At 39.7% G+C, this 19,617-nt stretch overlaps 3 protein-coding genes across 4 annotated transcripts; 2 read left to right on the top strand and 1 right to left on the bottom strand.

Moving 5' to 3' along the window:
• Window positions 1-1,403: 1,403 nt before the first annotated feature.
• Window positions 1,404-7,655, bottom strand: zcchc9 (zinc finger, CCHC domain containing 9). 2 transcript variants are annotated; one of them, XM_031751309.2, is made up of 6 exons: window positions 7,581-7,655; window positions 5,810-6,207; window positions 3,014-3,164; window positions 2,836-2,928; window positions 2,322-2,390; window positions 1,404-2,021 (listed from the first exon to the last, which is right to left on the bottom strand). In XM_031751309.2, exons 2-6 carry the CDS (start codon window positions 6,203-6,205, stop codon window positions 1,909-1,911), a joined length of 822 nt encoding a protein of 273 aa, XP_031607169.1. In that variant the 5' UTR covers window positions 6,206-6,207; window positions 7,581-7,655; the 3' UTR covers window positions 1,404-1,908. The 2 variants fall into 2 exon arrangements, with proteins under 2 accessions (XP_031607169.1, XP_031607170.1); XM_031751310.2 differs by lacking the exon at window positions 7,581-7,655 and adding an exon at window positions 7,414-7,559.
• Window positions 7,656-8,315: 660 nt separating this feature from the next.
• LOC116329324 (astacin-like metalloprotease toxin 5) lies at window positions 8,316-12,308 on the top strand. The gene is made up of 10 exons (XM_031751334.2): window positions 8,316-8,461; window positions 8,556-8,588; window positions 8,672-8,737; window positions 9,154-9,203; window positions 9,660-9,729; window positions 9,800-9,914; window positions 10,485-10,657; window positions 10,949-11,030; window positions 11,117-11,238; window positions 12,037-12,308. Exons 1-10 carry the CDS (start codon window positions 8,410-8,412, stop codon window positions 12,084-12,086), a joined length of 813 nt encoding a protein of 270 aa, XP_031607194.1. The 5' UTR covers window positions 8,316-8,409; the 3' UTR covers window positions 12,087-12,308.
• Window positions 12,309-13,979: 1,671 nt separating this feature from the next.
• wdr45 (WD repeat domain 45) lies at window positions 13,980-19,044 on the top strand. The gene is made up of 11 exons (XM_031751304.2): window positions 13,980-14,124; window positions 14,312-14,410; window positions 15,779-15,853; window positions 16,200-16,304; window positions 16,465-16,570; window positions 16,651-16,745; window positions 16,828-16,907; window positions 16,999-17,207; window positions 17,691-17,792; window positions 17,878-18,023; window positions 18,630-19,044. Exons 2-11 carry the CDS (start codon window positions 14,362-14,364, stop codon window positions 18,737-18,739), a joined length of 1,077 nt encoding a protein of 358 aa, XP_031607164.1. The 5' UTR covers window positions 13,980-14,124; window positions 14,312-14,361; the 3' UTR covers window positions 18,740-19,044.
• Window positions 19,045-19,617: the final 573 nt, after the last annotated feature.

Genomic DNA, 19,617 nt, shown 5'->3' on the forward strand with positions numbered 1-19,617 from the left:
TTTGTTTAGATGCAGCTCTGCAAAGCTAAACTGTGCTTTTACATAATTTCCTTAGGGATTAATAAAGTATTCTGATTCTGTGCTGACAAGTCATAATCGCACAAACTTTTTCCAGTTGTACTGTTATGAGTCCAAGATCAAGCTCTTCAGTTTTTGTTTTTGTTGGGGGGGGGGGAGGTTGTTGCCGTTTCTCTGAACATTGCACAGTCAGACCTTTGGGTCTTAATTGGTTTCCACTCGTGAATAATTTTTCTTGGACTACAATGACGGACTTTAGATTGTTCAGATAGAGCCTTGTAACTCTTTCCAGAGTGATTAGATTGCTGATGTTTTTGGACTTGTATTTGACCAGGATATGTCCTTCATTGCACATATTAAACAGATATATAGGAATGTTTTGTTCCATTTGCACAAAATCTCTAAAATTAGAAATATACTAATGCTGAAAAACTATTTCATGTATTTCTAGGCTGGACTACTGTAATTCATTGTTGACAAGATGATTATTATGTTCTGATATGTAAAGTGTTTAAATAAACACAAGAAGAAAGATCTTTCTAGGCCAGCACTACATCAGGTCAGCATTGATAGCCACTATTTTTCTCATCAACTAAAGCAGTCTTGTCTGCTGACGATTGCATTGGATTTCCAAGAAACCTTTTGCATCATCAATTATGTAAGTTCTTTTCTTCGTGCTCTCAGGGGGAAGTTTTCAGTGCAACACAGGTCCTTGCTGTTGCACTGAAAACAAAGATTTATCTCCATCTTGAAAGAAAAAGTCTGGCATGAACATTTGAGTAAAGTCCAAAAAAATGATCTGTTATTCCTGAAGCTTCCTGTGAGTCTGTGAGTCTCCTCTCTGTAGCTGCCAGTGTATTATGTTTGAGGTTCAGTTTTTTTATCAAGTCCGACTGCTGACATTCTTATTGATCAGTCATATAAGCCCCCTGGTAAGCTGTGAAAACTGAAAACACACTGCAATATTATCACATTATTCCCTTATGCCTATGAGAAGGAAATTTTCCTTGCAGCTTTAAAACATTCCTTAAAGAGAAAAAGATGTTGGTTGTTGACACTGTACCAGATTTTTATGCAAAACATAAAAACAGGACTTTCAGCGCTGTGAGAATCAAAGACACAATTTTTTAGAGGAAGGCCTGCAGCCTACTGACTGTCAGTGTCTCTGGATGAATTCCAGCTACTTGTATATATACAGTATATAAATAAGTTCTCTACGTTTTGCATGCCAAAGCTTAACTGGTGCAGAAGAGAAGCTCAAAAAGACTTAGTACTGCCTCTCAGTGGCCGTGCTTCCACATTGCAGCTCCACAAAGCATCACAACCACACATGTGCTGATTATGCAGCAAGTCCACATCCACACATACACTCCTTAAGTTACAGCCTCTGTACAAAGACTTTTTATTTAATGACAGCTTTAATAACAAAGGTATTGCACAAGCCGTTTAGGAGAGCCATTTTTATACACCCTGTCATTTTCAGAGGCTCAAAAGTAATTGGACAACTGAATGACAAGCTGTTTTATAGCCACTAAAGAAGACAACCCAGTGGATGACTGTAAAATTCTTGGTGAAATAAAAATTCCCTTCAATCACATCCTGATTGTTTAATTTGCAATCCACTGTTTGAGTGGGCAATCCATGCGCTGAGGGAAATTGCAGGGGCCTCAGTCTGAGTCCACTCATGACTACTTCCTGCAACAAGAATTCTTAACCATAGCATATCAAAAGTAGCTGTGAAAAACATTTTATTAAAAACATCTCATTCATATACAATGGTATACTTCATTGCCTGTTAGTGGGTAACCTGTCCATTTATGAAGTCCAGAAGCTGAGGTGGGTCAGAGAAGTACAATGAGGGACACACATTAGCACTGCTCAGTTCTATGATTAGAACTTCACCACTTTAGGCTGCTTGGGTTTGGCTTTCTTTACTGGAATGTGCACTTCCTCATGGTCTGCACTCATATTGTTGGACAACCAGCCCACTGTCACATGATTATCTGGAAGCATATGAAGAGGGAAAGAATAAGGACAAGAGGAAATAAGGAAAAGAAACATCAGCCATATCCCGCCCATATCCTTTCCCATTATTTCTAGCTACCCACCACAGCATAGTAGGCTAGAAACACATTTGTTATAGACCTACAACAGACCTTTACATTTTCAGCTTCCTAAGCCGAAGATGTTCTCTCATTAATATAAGACTTCTGAGTGATTTTGCAACAAAATAATCTAAAATAGATCATTTTTCAGATGCACTGAAATCCTGAAAGCAAACTTTTAATTCCAAAGGTACTCACTTGAAGTCTGGTGCTCTGGACAGTCCTTCTGAAAATGTTCCACTGAGCCACAAACATGACAGCAACCTCCTGCAAACATATCAGCAGCTGCACTTAACAACACGTTAAAAACACAAGATGCAGATGCAGTTCTGTCATCGTAAAGGATTAATTTAAACAGTCAATGGTGCAAAGCTAGCTTCCAAAAATAAAAATATAAAGCTAGAAATGAGCACAATAGGTCTGCTTTGTGGATTTAAGAATCAGATGCATAAAAAGATGCTGGGTCAGTTTTATTTATATAGGACCAAATCACAGTAACAGTTGCCTCAAGGCGCTTTAAAACAAACAGTTGAATGCTAATGTTCTCTTTTCTGATTAAGATTACCTTAGAGAGCTAAAAGGTTAGATGAAGACCTCCTGCCACTGTAGCTTAAAGACTGAATAAACAGCAGACATGGAAACAGCTATCCCCTCTCATGTGAGTGTGAAATTACTTACTGAGGACATGATGTATGAATGTCTGTCTTTTTACCTTGTGCATAAAGTCCTTTGGGATTATCAGGGCAGGATCGTGACAGATGTCCAGTCTGACCACAGATAAAGCACTTTGCATATGGGTAATCACCTGAGAGAAGCAGCATGGTTACAGCAGTGTTACAGGCAAATCTGATACAGCTGTTCAGGTGTTAGTCTCTGCGTTTATTCCTCACCCAGAGCAGGGTCCACTTTAGCTTTGCATTTGTAGATTTCATGTTCAGTGGAGCCACAGCGGAAGCAGATGCCTCGGCCCATCTCCTCATCTCTGTCAGCCTCTGGACAGTCTGCCAACCCGTGACCGGGCTTCCTGCAGTTAAAACAGAACTGAGAAGAGACACATGAGTGAGGCTTCAGAGGAGCATCACAGATCACATCAGGGTCAACAGAATTTCTATAAGTTCACCAAGATTTTTTTTTTAAAAACCTCACAACTTCTAAAAACTTTTTAAAAGTATAACAGTTTGATGCGCTCTGAACACTTTCATTAAAAAGTCTGTGAGCTCAATATTTATATGTCAACTCACAGGTTGCCAAATTAATCACAGAGATTTACTGTTTTTGTTTATCTTATTTTAGTTATCCTTGGAATTTTTCATAGATTCAACTAAAGAAACAGGAGGGTGTGTTTTTGTGTTGCGCTGTTGGTAACAAAGTGCCTGACACTGTGCCTAAAGTTACATGTAGACACAACACTGGTTCATCAGTGTTAAGTGGTTAATAGAGAAAAAAAAACATTCCTGTCAAAATGCAAGGAACATGAACTAGACTAAAGAAGAGTGAAAAAGCAGCCAATGTCCAAACTGAAACTTTGAAGGAGCTTCAGAAAGCCTGGATCACTATTGCTGAAAAATGACAACAAAGTGTCACTTCCAGATCAGGTCTAGCCACCATGAAGCCTCCTGACAGGTGTGATGTTCACGGCTGTGGTGGCAGGCTTAGTGTGTCACGCACATCGGTAGAAGATGCTGCTAAAAACAATTAACTCTGCAATGCTTTTAAATGCCATCTTGAATTTGTAGAAAATAACAATAATGGCTAACAGGTTAATAGGTATATTCATACCTCATACAGGTGGGAAGATTTCAACAACTGCAGTCCTCCCCAAATGACCACAGGTGGCAGTATCTCACACTCCTGCCCTATCTTTATTGAACTGAAAAATACTGAACTGAATTTGCTTTAAGATTTATTTTGGGTTATCCATTATGCTGTAAGGAAACGATGAGTATGGAATATTTATAGCTCACCAGCTAACTAACTTTCCACAGTCTAAGACCGAACTCCGTCCTCCAACATGAACATGTTTGCCTTCAAAGAGCGTGGTTTATCAGAGTCTAACCCCAGAATTTGGGTGTGGATAGATGAATATGATGAACCAGTCTCTATTAATCTATGTACTACAGTCCTTCAAGGTAGCAGTAGTTAAACCACTGCTTAAAAAGCCATCACTTGACCCAGCTGTCTGAGGTAATTATAGGTCAATCTCCAACCTTCCTTCCATCTCAGAAATTCTTGAAAGAGTAGCTGTCAAACAGCTAACAGATCATCTGCAGCGGAATGGTTTATTTGAAGTGTTTCAGTCAGGTTTCAGAGCTCATCACAGCACAGAAACAGCTTTAGTGAAGGTTACAAATGATGATTACATTCTATTAGAGCGATTAGAGCATGCTGTAGGTATTACAGGTACTGCGCTGCAGTGGTTTCAATCATATCTATCTAACAGACTCCAATTTGTTTATGCAAGTTAACCTTGTGGAGTTCCACAGGTTTCCATGCAAGGACCAATTCTGTTTACTAGTGGTGCAACGGATCACGGTTGATCCGTAATCCGAACCGATCCCACTCCACAGTTCGGCACGCACGTGATCCGAAGATTCGAAAAAGAAGAAAAAAGTATGTGTATGGTGCGCGTGGTCAGTCTGTCAAGTGATAGCTATGGTCAGCGCTAGCGGTCCAAGTGGAGGAGCAGAGGAGTTTGCGGTATTTAAGCAGCCCTTTGCTGCCCAATCCGACCGGGCTAAAGCTATTACAAAAGCTACTGGGGTGTTTAGCTGCAGACGGGAGGCCGTATTCCATTGTGCAAAACAAGGGGTTTAAACTAGTCAACGCGTTAGTTGACGCATTGACGCCGTGCAGCCCCACGCACTGGGTGATCCACGGTAACTAGTCAACGGAGATTTGCCGCGTCAATGCAGTTATGGCATTAACGTCATTTGAACAAGATTTAAGCTAACAGCAGTAGTTTAAACTATGATGCACGTGCTTGAGCCACGCTATGACATCCCGTCGCGCGTCCACTTGAGTGACAAGATCGCTCCAAGCATGTATGAGCAGGAAAAGTTTAAAGTTACGGCTGAACTGTCCCAGGCATCTTCTGTTGCCCTAACTACAAATGGGTGGACCTACAGGGCAAAGGAAAGCTACGTGACCGTGACCGCTCATTATATCACAGCGGAGTGGTAGATAGAAAGCCCTGTACTGCCCTATATTGCACCTTAATTTGTTTTTATATAATTGCCTGGAATGAGTCTTGAGTTGAAGGTTTTTTAATAGGCAAAAAATACTTAAATAATTAAATGGCGAGTTAAATTTTTGTCTTTTTTTTCTGCTGATCCGAAAATTGATCCGACTCCAGCAAGAGTACTGAGAGCACTATGTAGGATCTTCACCTTACAACATTAAATTGATGTAAGATGATTACAGCTCAAACCACAAATGGAATTTCCTTACAAATAAACAGGCTTTCCAGTTGTATAAGATTTATATATTGTTACAACAAAGAAATAATCGACCAAACACAATTTTCTTCACTTTTTGTGTCTACTTTATTTTTCCAGACCAAATGTAGGTATTCTAATTCAATGAACTGTGAACTACTACTATTACTACAACTACTTCACTACTGTGAACATGTTGGGAGTTTCGAAACGTCTTAGTTGGGAAAATATTTCAGACTTTCAACAACTCACCATTTTGTTCTTCTTATTGGTCTGTCTTTTTATCCTCCTGTCCTCCCTCTTCTTGTCTTTCTTTAGAGCAATTTGCACCTCCTCTCTGAGCTCATGCTCTCCCTCCTGACTTTTTTTAGCCAGGTGCTGCCCGGTTTGCTGCAGATACTCCAGGAAGCCGTTTACATCCTCGCTGATGTACTGCTTTTTCTTGCCGTTGGGTTTCTTTATAGCAGACCCACTGGGCTGTGTCTTTCTCAGAGGATTCCTCTCAGCTACTCCTTTAACACCAGCAGTGCTGCTGCTGCCGCCATCACCTCCTCCTCCTGCTGGTCGTCCTGTTCTCAGCTGACTCCAGGGGGTGGCCTCCGCTGGTTTGTGTTTATGGACATTGTTAGCTCTCGCCCACCTTGTCATGACTGCAAACAAAATAACGAAGCACAAGAAGAATAATTTCAAAGGAAACTTGGTGACATACACTTCATCAACAGGAATATTTCCAAACGTCTTCATAAAAGCATTCAGATATAGATGGGTGAATACAGCCTTGTTAACCTTTTCAGGTTGCTTCCTGGTTGTACTGAAAAATGATTTGAAGCTTCAAACCCTCAAAGATGGATCCTACCAGTAACATCTATTGGTCAGCTGCAATTATACCAGCCATGAACTTCTAAAGCAATGGTACGCGTCACCCCTACCTCATTTTGACCCCGTAGAAATTAATGCAAAACTAGTAATAGGTTGCCCCACTAGTAAACCTGGTTACGTAGCACTTGTTATTTGGATGCCTTTTGACATGAAGGCTGTTGTAACATGATCACAATAACCTTATAAAGTAATCTTAAATACTTATATTGTCAAATTCCACTTAAAATTAGAACAGAAATTAGATGAAAATTAACAACTTCATCATTACTGCTGTTATTGCAGGTAGGAGTTAAAATGATCCCTCCTGGCTCTAGTGTTAAAAGTATTGTCCTGTTTAGATTTCAGACAGTTTTGGTTTGTGACGTGAGATGACAGGCATTTTAAGATCACCATGTTGGAGGTATGATTTTAAAGTCTGTGAGTTCTAGCAACTGAAAATCTCTCCCAGCACCATGAAGCAGGGAGGAAACATTGAACATTTCAAGTCTCCTCATAATGAATGAAACAGCAGCAAAGATTCCAATCAGTCACCTCACTTCAGATAAAATTAAGACTTTTGTACTCCGCCATAAAAATATTAGAAATATGGTAACTAACCAGAATTCCCATGATGCACTGGTTGCATCTTCACTAACCATACATTAATACACCTCTCTGCATTTAATTATGAATGATTATTCATCTCTGGCTCTCTTCCACAGCATGTCTGCGTCCTGTCTTCCTCCCCTCACCTCCAACCGGACGCCCCTCATAGGGGTCATCTGATGTTTGGGGTTTCTCTGTATTGTTGTTGGGGGTTAACCTTACAATACAAAGTGCCTGTCCAAAAACAAATCTGACCAATGGACAAACTTGTCGAAAGAGGGTGTGAAGTTTCCAATGTCCCCTCCACCGCTGATCGTTGTTTAAACGCAGCAGTGAACGTGTACCATTTCCAAATCAGCCAACGCTTCAAACCAACGCATGTTGTCTAGTACCTGAGAGCTGAACCGCATGTTCTTGAACCCATTAACATGCATCACTACCGCAGCGTATTTTCTTCTATCGTCAGCGACCGCTAAGCACATACCAAACTCCCTGTCTGTTCGACATTTTGATAAAAGTGTCCTTAAAATATCAAGAAATTTCGTCTAAATAGCGTTACCTTCCCACGTCTTCAGCCCGTGTTTGGTTTTTAAACCGGAAATACTTTGTCTTTTTCTTAATAGTGATTTGTGTGCATGTGTATGGCGCATGTCTGCCACCCTCTGGTGTGGAGTGATTACTGCATATGAGCGCAGTAATAAAAAATAAAGAAATAGAAAAATAAAAAATACATTAAAAAAAATAAAATATATATAAATGTGTGTGTATATATATTTTATAATTCGGAAAGTTATACATATAACTTTATTTAAGGGTTTGCATACTTTCTCCACTGGTGCTAATAAAATATTAACATAGTATATATATTAATAAATTAATTTTTAAAAATTATTATTATTATTATTTAACTGTCTTCTGTTTTGTATTCCGACTTCCTTCCCATCTACAAGGCTTGGTAGATGGCCACACCTCCTTGAGCCTGGTTCTGTTGGAGGTTTTTTCCTGTTAAAGGGGAGTTTTTCCTTCCCACTGTCACCAAAGCCCTTGCTTATAGCGGCCGTCTGATTGTTGGGGTTTCCTCTGTTTTCTCTGTATTATTGTCGGGTCTTTACCTACACTGTAAAACACCTTGAGGTAACTGTTGTTGTGATTTGGTGATATCTTAAAAAAAAACCCAGAATAAATTGAATAGATGTGTGAAAACCTACAACATATACTGGCAGATTAAAATGTATTATTGTATTGCCTTATTAAAACTGTGAAACCTCCTTCTATGATCCTCACAGGACTGAAGAAGGAAGCAGCATCAGCTCACAGCTGATTTTATTTAGTGCAATTAATGAGGATGAGGAGCTGGAAGCCTCACTTGTGTCCTGACCTTACACAACATGCTGCAAATACTCTGTGTTGCTCTTGTGTGTGCAGAATATCTGGAAGATGGTAAAAACTTAGCATCTAACATGATTCATTTTTTAATTACATTTTTCCTCTTTCAACAAGCAATCAGGGGATTTTCTCTCCTGTTGTGTTTCAGTGTACTGCAGTCCCCTACAAGAAGCCAAACGAGGTATAATGTGTTCCCGTTTAAACCTGGAGGGATGAGTGTTCTGATATTTATGAGTGTTATGCTGTGTAAATGTGTTTTTACAGCACTTAAAGATGACTGGCTAATCAAGGCGGTGCATTACATGGAGGAAAACCCAGAAACTTTAGAAGGTGAGCCCTAACAGTGTTTTAGTCATAATTTTTCTCCATACATGCTACTGTACCTCACTGCGCACAGTCAGTTGTGTGCAACCACAAGCTCCATGTTTATTCAGTGTCAGTCAGTCATATGGGCTGAGTTAATTCTTCCAGATGGAGTTTGTTGTTAGTGGGTCAGATCATTTTGGCTAACTAGGTAGCACCTCAAGGGTGTGGCTGATAAATTTTTTTATCAGCCTTTATTTATGAAGTTTTTAGGATATCAGTTGTAGTTAATAGCCAAACCTTTTCGAAACAAGCACTGGAAACCTTAAAGTTATCACATGAACTAATGATAGAAAATAATTGAATGTGAATGTGATTGAACAATATAACTTTGTTGTAGCACTTTGTAGATTCATGCTGATCTCCTCTTCTCTTTCTGTTAGAGCTGATGGACAAAAACTATGCTTTGGCAGAAGGAGACATGGTGCTGTTGGTGAGATTAACCCGAGTACACATGCCAAAACTGAGGCAACAGATCCACAGACAGACTTTTACACAAAATTTGCTTTGAAATGTCTGCACATTGTTGAGTTTAGGAAAAAGGTTTGCAAGAATCGTACTCTTTATAAAATATGCACATAGCCACAGCCATGTTAGTGGGACCTGTGATAAACTTCCAGCTGAGCGTTTTTGCCACCATAATTCCAGTGTTCTGAATCCAAACATGATCAGAATGACAGAAACTAACAACAAGGTGGGGCTTTGCCCCCTTTGAGTCTAATGTGAACCATAATTTACAAAACAAATTCAGTAGGGCATGAACATGGCAATTAAGACAAGAAAAATCTTAGGAAAAAGTTCAGTGAGGTCATTTAAGCTTCATAACACTGAGCTTAGATGTGATGTGGACTAGTCCGTGAACACTCGAAGCATTTCATTTCTTCTGCAGAATGACAGGAATGCAGTGAGCAGCAGCTGGCCAACTCTGGAGATACCCTACATCATTAGCCCAGATTTAGGTAAGCACAGTATGTGCATTAAAGATCATTGAATCCTTGAAGTCTGTCTTACTGCCACTTTGTTTTTCAGCTAGTCGCACAGATGATATTCTCTCTGCTATGGAGATGGTGTCCAAACACACCTGTGTATCCTTCCACAAGCGAACCATCGAGCAAAACTACCTGCTCTTCAAAACCAGTACAGGGTATGTAGTTTTCTGAAGCTCAGTCTACACTCCGTTTGAACTGCAGTTGGAGCTCAAATTGTATGCTGGACACCCCAAGTTTTCTGCAGCACTTACCTGTGTTCTGATTGGGTTTCTGAAATATTCAGTTTCTGTATCTTAACATGACAATATGACATCCTGGCTGCAGAAACCTCTTGCCTGTACTGCAGGTCAGCATACTGAGAATATTTTACCAATATCAGGCTTCACTAAATCTAATAACTGCTGTTACATAACAGAAAATCACTCAGCAAAGTCAGTGGGTCAGTAGTGTCAGGCTACAAAACAAAAACTGGTGAATTTGGTACTTCAGTCATGCCTCAGAGCTCATGACTGTGAGGATGGAAATGGATAAATTGAAAGTGAGTTTAAGCACCCTGACCAAGGCACACAATGCTGGTTTAAAAAGAAAAATACTCTCCTCACTGCTGGCAAGATTAAGTACAGCAACAACTGCTTTATATTTTTCAGATATTAATCTTTAAAGATGGATGTCTCATAAAAAAAAAAACTAAAAAAACAGGACACTAACTTGCAGTTTTGTTCTAGCTGTGCGTCATTTGTGGGCTTAAAGGGTGGTGAGCAGCCTGTTTTTGTTGGGGCCCAGTGCATGGTAGGTAACATTGCACATGAGATTCTTCACGCTCTGGGTTTCCACCATGAACACACAAGGATGGACCGTGAACAGTACATCACCATTATTCACAGCAACATTATGCCAGGTAAGGGTTCTCCTCAAATATTATCTGTACTGTTTAAAGGCTATGGTAGCTAAATGGTCATAATACTTGGAACATGTACAATAAGAAATTGTATTTTGTATGTGTTTTTCAAACTCCGGCTTTCCCTTTATTTGACAAAAAAAACCCCCCCAAAAAATCTGTTTACGTGTGAGGCAAACACTCATGTCTTGGAAGATGAGCTTCACCACAGTTTACTACACATTGTGCATTTACCAAAACTTTGGGGGGTTATTGATTGTTTACACTCAGGGAAAATATCACGTCTTTCAGGGATGGAGAAAAACTTCAGAATGCAAGATGGCGAGACCTTTTCTCTTCCATATGACGCTACCTCCATCATGCACTATGGAAGGTACAGTACCCAAAATGACAAGTGTATATTAAACTGTTTCTCTGTAAAGGTTATGTGGTACTTTATGATGATTACTCTTGTATCAGGGATTTTTTTTCAGCAACCGGCCTGCCCACCATCTTCCCAAAGAAAAATGTGAAGGAAATGGGACAGAGGGATAAACTGACAAAGACTGACATTGAAAGGGTTCGACGTCTCTACAGCTGTGGTATACTCTCAACTCTGCTCACTGCACACAAATTTCATTTGTGTCTCCACTTTTTGAAGCTTTAAAGTTGGAACCAGAACCAAGGAAATGTAGGGTGGACTATGTAATTTATCATTTACTGCATTCAGCAGTTGAAAGCTGGAGTAGATACCTGAGTTCTATTCCCAATAGCAAGTAAAAGAATAACTGAAGGAAACTGAATAAAGACCTAATAACTCTCACCCTGAACAGTCTCAGAATGTAAGTCAGCCAGCAGAAACAGCCAAAACACTAGTGTGGCAGAATACAGATTTTAAGACCCGAATGAACAGATTACTAAATGCCAGAGGGGGGCTGTGTTAAAGAAACGGCTAAAGTCACAGAAATTAAGGACTGAAAAGATGCAAACCAACTACAGAGAGGGGAAAAATGTCAAACAAAGAAAAGATGTCTGACAGAGACATGGCAGTCAAATGATGTTGAACTGACATCTGACAACCAAGACGCCCTTGAAAGCTGATTCTGTTCATCTGGAGTTTGCAAAATGAAATTTTTAAAAGAGGGCAATGACATGATGATCCCAGCATGTCCTCCCTGGGTTTTCCTTGCCTCGATTATTGAGGATGCATTTAGATGTACAACGAAGATGATAGCAGCAGTTTAACTTCAAGAGATGAAAAAGCTTAGTAAAACCATTTATGAGACAATTTTTATTATATTTTAAAAAACTCCAAGTTAACTAGTAATTCGATACATGCAGACTCAATGAGCTTACAAAAATGCTGTTTTTAATCTTTGCTTGTTTCTCATCTTTCCAAGATTCCCTTAAACAAACTGAGAAGGAAAGCCATGACTGGGATGATGTCTGATCTCGGTGCCATGGAGGCTATGAGAACCAGATTACTAGCAGTGCAGTTCCATTTCCCTACTCCAGCACCTGAACAATGCCACCAGATGGTCCAATAACACTAGCAGTCAGCAAACAAACTAGTTGTCATCGCTGACACATCTATTAATGAAAATATGCTGGTCAGGATCTGGTGGATTCATCTCCACTGTTCAATAAACCAAAATACTTTGTTCCTCTCTAACCAGAATTTGTTAAGACTTTATTGTTTGCACTTTTCTTGCTTCTGGGGAAGAAATGGTAAAGCCCAAGCTTGATGATCACATGTGCACACTGAACTCACTCAATTTCTGAAGGTCGCCAATAGGTGGTGTCCTATACCTACTAGCAGGCTCAGTAGGCTTTTTTCGTTTTGTTTTGTTTTTTTTAACCTCAGAGGAGAGGTTGTTACTTAAGTGACTTACTTTTTATAACTTGAAATACTATTATGTCCCATGGACTACATATGGGCCTGCAAGCAGGTGGAGGAGAGCCCTTACTGGCTCTTTCAATGGGGCTCTTTAACATGAATAAGAGCAATATGGAGCATGGGTAGAGTAGCAACATGTTTTGAATAGTGGAATGGTAGAACTGATGATCAGAGAAGTGAACAGGAAGGACAGGTGTAATGAAGACATCAGAGAGACAGCTCTGGCTGGGCGATGTGGAGATGAAGTGAGATGGTTTGGACAGCAAATTCTTTAAAAATCAGACTGTGATTTTTCATGGATTTTTCTCATTTTGTCTCTCATAGTTGAGGTATACCTATGATGAAAATTACAGGTGCCTCTCATCTTTTTAAGTGGGAGAACTTGCATGACTGGTGGCTGACTAAATACTTTTTTTGCCCCACTGTAGTGAAATTCATATAGCACAGAATATAATTAAACCTTATCAAGAACAAGAAAAAAGTGAATGAATAAGAAGTTTTGGTTAGATTATAGGGGAAAAATAAATGAGACAGGAATTGGTAACAAAAATATTACTCCAACAGTGCCATGGCTATATGACAAAACAACTCCTGATTTTCATTTACTATGCAAGGGAAGAGGGCTAAATAAAAGCCAGGTTTATGATCATTTAAGGGAAAAGTCAAAGGAAAAATCAAACAAAGAGGAACAGAAATGTGTTTTATGGATTCCTGCACATATCTGTGTAGCTGGAAATGAACAGGCAGATAAGCTTGCAAACTGTGCAACAAGAAGTAGTAATGTAGATGTGCAGTAAAGGTGAGGTTAAAGTATAAGTAAGGTGAAGCTAAAGGAAAAGTGGCAGGCACAATGGGATGGAGACGGAAAAGGTAGATGATATTATAGTATACCGAGAGTAGTTGGACAATGTAGAAGAAGCCATAGTAAAAGAAAAGAAGATGTAGTAAGATTTGGTCATACAAATTTAAATGGCACACTAAAAAAAAAAGATGAATAAGTATGAGACAGGGAATTGGGAATTTTGTGGACAAGAGGAGACATTTGAACATGAATTGCAGAAAAATAGACTTCAATTAAGGGTAAAAGAAATATTACAAAGGAATACAGGTGATGTAGTTTATAGTGCGATATTTGGGTTTTTAAGAGCAACACCCATTTTCTCATAAGTTATATGAGAGCGTGGGTATAAAAGCTGTTCCGAGCCACACTCCAGTCCAGAAGGTGGCGGTAATGCACCTGAAGGTGTTTGCCAACCGCCATAAAAAGATAGAAGAAGGAGGCCCCACAGAAACCAGTTTGAAGGACTACTTATTCTGATGAAAATAAGCTGGTTGGCTAATAATTGATATGAATATGTTTATTACAATTATGAACTCAGATTATGCAATGAATCTGTTAACGTTTAATAGAAATTTAACGTTCTTTTGTTTACTTATTTTTAACAGGAAGCGGAACCTAACCGGAAGCACGTGTCGGTGACGTCGTCCTTGGAAAACAAAAACAAACCTGTGTGTTGCAATATTTCTGTTTTCAATCGACGTTTGGTCAGCGCCTAAAATCGTTCGTGTCGTCTTTGGTGTGCGCCTTATGGTAAAACTTGCATATGCATATATATTTGAACCCAGAGAAAAACCAACAAATGATCGCTTCTGTCTCCTGCTAATGTGGCTAGCTGCCTCTGCCAGCTTGTGTTGCTCAGCTTAAAGCGTCCAGAAAAAAAAAAAACGAATACTGTGGCCTGAACATCCGTCCTGTTCTTTTGTCCCATCTTTCTCAGATTGTTCCCACCGAAGCTGCAGTTTACCGGTAATTGCTTGTTTGAGAGCCATGGCCCAGCAGAGAGGAGTAAACAGCCTGCAGTTCAATCAGGACCAAAGTAAGTTGCCTTTGTTCATGAACTGAGTTAGTGCACGTTTTAGATTCCAAACTAAGTTGAGTTATTGAGGAGAAACCTGACAGATTTACAAACGGAGAGGCTTGAAACATTTTATTCATATTAACGTTAAAGGGGAAAATGCACACCCAAAAGAACAAGATAACATTGGGTAAAATGAAACTAGAGAAAGTGGTGTGAGAACGGTGGCAAGTTCACTGGCTACACAAAGGGAAGGCCTTCAAGGGAAATGGCTTTGTTCTGTAAATACATTCTTTTCAGAGCTTTTCAACATAAAGTTGTGTCTCAGAAATAATCCATGTAAGATTTCTTATGTCTTTTAACTTACAAGTCATTTTCTGAAAATTTGGTAAATTAGGTTAGATGGGTATGATATTAGAATAACACACATAGATGAAACTGAACATGACTGAACACTGCTGTGAAAAACCTGGAACAACTCTGACAATTTACGAGCTAACCATCAGACAGAAACTACATGTATTAAGCTAGTTGTGGTTGTGGTTAAATATATTACATATACAAAAACAGAATTAATAAGAAATACAGAACCAGGCAAATGTGTGATAAAGGAAAATCTATATGTACCTTCAGTTATTCTCCCGATATCCATCCACACGTTCATTAATTAACAGTGATTACTTGTGTTGCCGGTTAATCGTCTGATTTTCTGACCTGGTCACTGCTTGGTGAACACAGCTCTTCCCAACACAGCAGCGCTGAGACTTATCTTCTGTCTAAACTGCAAATGTATTGCAATGTGTTGATGAATGTGTAGATCAGAGGGAAGGTGTGGGTTAAGTAGTTTGGAGACAAAGTTAGATAGGCATGTTTTGGACATGTGCAGATGGGAGATAGAGGATTAAACTGGACAAAAGAAGGTGAAGATCAAGCTGCCAGGCAGAAAGAGGAAGACCTAAGAAAGGAATTATGGATGTAGTGAAAGAAGACATGCAGAGGTTTGGTGTGACAGAGGAGGGGGGATGCTGGGACAGGGTGAGATGTAGGCAAATCATCTGCTCTGGTGATGTGTTTACAGTTGCTCAAGACGATAGTAACAGCAACAGACTGAACTAAATTAAGTAATAAAATAGATTACAAGATAAGTTACAAAATATAAGAAATAACTTTAATATATACAAATAGCTCAATTATAAATATCCAGAATATTACATAGAACTAAAGAGGCAACACAATGAAAAAGCACCTGATGTCCCCAGCACCTGGTTCAGTTTGGAGGATTATTACTGAGTTATAAACGGCTCCAGGCAGCTAACATGTTGGATTCGCTAAAGCTAAATAAGAATGATTCATAGGTTTAAATCTTCTCTGTCCTCTTATCATCACCAGGCTGTTTCTGCTGCGCTATGGAGACGGGGGTCAGGATTTACAACGTGGAGCCTCTAATGGAGAAGGGCCACCTGGGTGAGTCCCCTGACCCGGCTTTCTAACAGTGTTTGCACCTTTTGGACAACATGTAGAGCAGCGCCTGAGAGAGAGCTCATTCATTATTTCTAGACATGTTACCAATATTTTTCAAGACATTTTGGTAATTATTTTCAAATGTTTCATGAATATTTCAGACATGTTATGTGTTTATAGATGTTAATACTTTTCAGACTTTTATTAGTGTATTTAAATGTTTTTCGTGGTACCTCAAGTGGCTGAAATGCTGAGAAAACTATGACTTATAACGAGAATACAAGGAAAACATTGTTCTCGTGCACCTTCCCCTAAAAAGGACTTGAATATGTGTTTGTGTCCTTTGCAGACCATGAGCAGGTTGGCAGTGTAGCCCTGTGCTCCATGCTGCATCGCTCTAACCTGCTGGCCATAATTGGAGGTGGAGTCAATCCTAAATTCTCAGAAATATCTGGTGAGTTGGTTTAAAGTAGGATTGTGCATTGTACAGCTTTGACCGGCCTCTGTGAGGTCATTATTATGAGAGATGTTTGCTATGCCCAAAATATGTGAGCACACCTTAAAAAAATGATGCAAAATACAGAGTTTTTAAGGAAACAATGTCTATGTCTCAGTGTTGATCTGGGACGATGCTCGGGAGTCACGGGATCCTAAGGACAAACTGGTGCTGGAATTCACCTTCACCAAGCCTGTTCTGGCTGTCCGCATGAGACACGACAAGTGAGTTTTACATCACCTCACGCATACTCTCTTTATTGTCACTGAACTGTCAAAATGATAGTTGCCTTTGCTCCCTCTAGGATCATCATTGTGCTGAAGAACAGGATCTATGTGTACAGTTTTCCAGACAACCCTGTCAAGCTTTTTGAGTTTGACACCAGAGATAACCCCAAAGGTATCATACTACTTGTGTAGAGCTGTTTTTCCATTGCAACATCCTGCTTAGCATTTTGAATACAGTGAATTCTTTCTTTCAGGTCTTTGTGATTTGTGTCCCAGTTTGGAGAAACAGCTTCTGGTCTTCCCAGGTCACAAATGTGGCAGCCTGCAGCTGGTTGTAAGTCACAAACAAACAGGACGTTTTATTTCTCCTGAAGAAAATGTCTGCGTCGTAAAAGTCGTAGTCTAATATGTTGCTTTTTATTCAGGACCTGTCCAACACCAAACCTGGAACATCATCTGCCCCTTTTACTATCAACGCCCATCAGAGCGAGATTGCCTGTGTGGCCCTCAACCAGCCCGGCAGCGTGGCAGCTTCAGCCTCTCGTAAAGGAACCCTCATCCGCCTGTTCGACACAACGACCAGGGACAAACTGGTGGAGCTGCGCAGAGGAACAGACCCTGCCACTCTTTACTGGTAAACACTCCAGTAGTAAATGGGTAGTGCACCGAATAGGGCCAGTTATGAAAATATCTGTCTACACATTTCATTCAAAAAAAGATCACCACTGCACAGCTTCAGTTGATATTAACCATAGCTTTGTAACATCAACAGGGGTTGCTGAATCTGGCCCATTATTTGTTAATGTGCACATTATGTTCTCTGGTAATGTCTTTCATTAATTAAATAAATTACAGTAGTCTAAACTAATATATATCTTACATCTTAAAAACTAGGATTTTTTGGGGCAATAAAACAATACATTAATTTTCTGTTCCTCCATCAAGATCAGAGAAATAAAAGACAAAGAAAAAGGCCTTCTTATCCCATATTTATTCTGCATGATGAATAAACCGATTTTAGGACAAGTCATGAAATATGAGATGAGGGGTAGCCAAGCTACAGAATGGCCTGTTTGGCAGTTGTAAAATGATACTTGTGGTTTTTCATTCTTTCCAGCATCAACTTCAGCCATGACTCATCTTTCTTGTGCGCATCCAGTGACAAAGGCACAGTTCACATCTTTGCACTCAAAGACACCAAACTCAACCGTCGCTCTGCGTAAGACCACTTTCTGCTAATTCAGTCCTTTTAACACGCACACACCATCGTGATCCTCACGCCTCTGCTCCTCTTCATCCCACAGGCTGGCACGTGTTGGGAAGGTGGGTCCTGTGATTGGTCAGTATGTGGACAGCCAATGGTCATTGGCCAGCTTTACTGTGCCTGCTGAGTGTGCCTGTATCTGTGCTTTTGGAAAGAATACTTCCAAGAACGTCAACTCAGTCATTGGTGAGGGAAACGTCAAAATATAAATGTTTTCTTTTGTCATATAAACAACACGGCAACATGACTGCATTGGTTGTTACAGTGACATAACCATAACTTCACACCTAGCATGTTATGGTTGGCTCGTTCACTGCTAAACAAAGAAGGAAGAGACTTCCATCGTGGGGACATGGTAGCATAGCACCAGAGCCCCCGCTATTGGGGCTCAACAATAAAAAAGGAGATGGGTGGCAAAATAATGCTGATTAAGTCGGTCACAGTGTAACAAACTTTATAGCTTGAATATTTGATAGATTACTGAATTACTAAAACAATCGGTAGCTGCAGCCCTGGATCATATGTGTGTCGGCCTTTGCGGTAACAAAAAGTAATCCAGAAAAAAAAATTCCCATAATGACCATTCGGCGCTGTATGCGCCATGCACGCATGTTTTACACATAGTATGAGTTCACTTGTATTTACATATGGCATCTGATATTTTAACAAGAACAAGAATATGTGTCATTGTGCCATTTTTATTGTCTCCACATACCGTAGAGCCACAGTGCTACAGTCTTTGTGCCTTTAAAAAAGAAAATTGTCATTGTAGTTCTGTTTTGTCTCCTGCAGCCATATGTGTGGACGGGACCTTCCATAAGTATGTGTTCACCCCTGATGGAAACTGCAATCGAGAGGCCTTCGATGTGTATCTGGACATATGTGATGATGATGACTTTTAAGGCCACACAGAGAAACCAGTTATAGATGAACATGAGAATTATGAATGGAAACAGACTACTTTTAATGAATTATCTCCTGTTGTGAATCTGAGGAGCACGGACTTCATGCAAAGAGTCTGTTATATGAAGTTTTATGTAATCAGTTTTACTTACAGTGTATAGCAGTGTGAATATAAAGTTTTCTATTGGGCTGTTAATCATCACTCTGAAAAGTTTATGTTATATGGTAAAAACAGAAATGTATGTTATGTATGTTGTATTTCTTGGAAACTAATATTGAATTAAAAATGACACTGAAATTTTAATTCACTTTTGCTAAGAAAGCAGAACATGAAGCCCTGTTATTTGCCTGTTACATTAGTGAATGTATGGTGCACATTTCATGGCATAAAAAGGAAGCACTCCCATAGAGATGTTATTTTGTCATGCTGCTGTAGCAGAGCACAAACCTCCTCCAGAGCAGCTCACTCTCTGGGGAGTATTTCCTTTTAAAGAAATAGTATTTTGCATGTATTTATTTTATGTTTATTTTGTTCTTTTTAAACATGCGTTAAGAAGTTGGTAGTGTAGTAAAATTCAGATAAGGGTAGCATGACAGAGGTTTACTCTGATTGCACAAACATCATGTAGGAGCAGTTAATGGATAAAAGGCATTGAGCTTATTATATGGAGGAGCTGGCAGATGATTGCTCCATTCCATAGTCAGTATCCGTAGACAGGCCTATGCAGAACAACAGTGGGGACAGAGCTACAGTGCTATGGGCTTGAAGTTTGCCTCTAGTGTTGTACGTCATATCTCCACTGAGTTCTCGATGAACGCTCTTAGGGTCCTATTGATCTTGTACAACTCTAGGCATTCTGGGATCCAGGTGTGGGGC

Source organism: Oreochromis aureus, linkage group 7 (genome assembly GCF_013358895.1).
Source record: "Oreochromis aureus strain Israel breed Guangdong linkage group 7, ZZ_aureus, whole genome shotgun sequence".
NCBI lineage: Eukaryota > Metazoa > Chordata > Actinopteri > Cichliformes > Cichlidae > Oreochromis > Oreochromis aureus.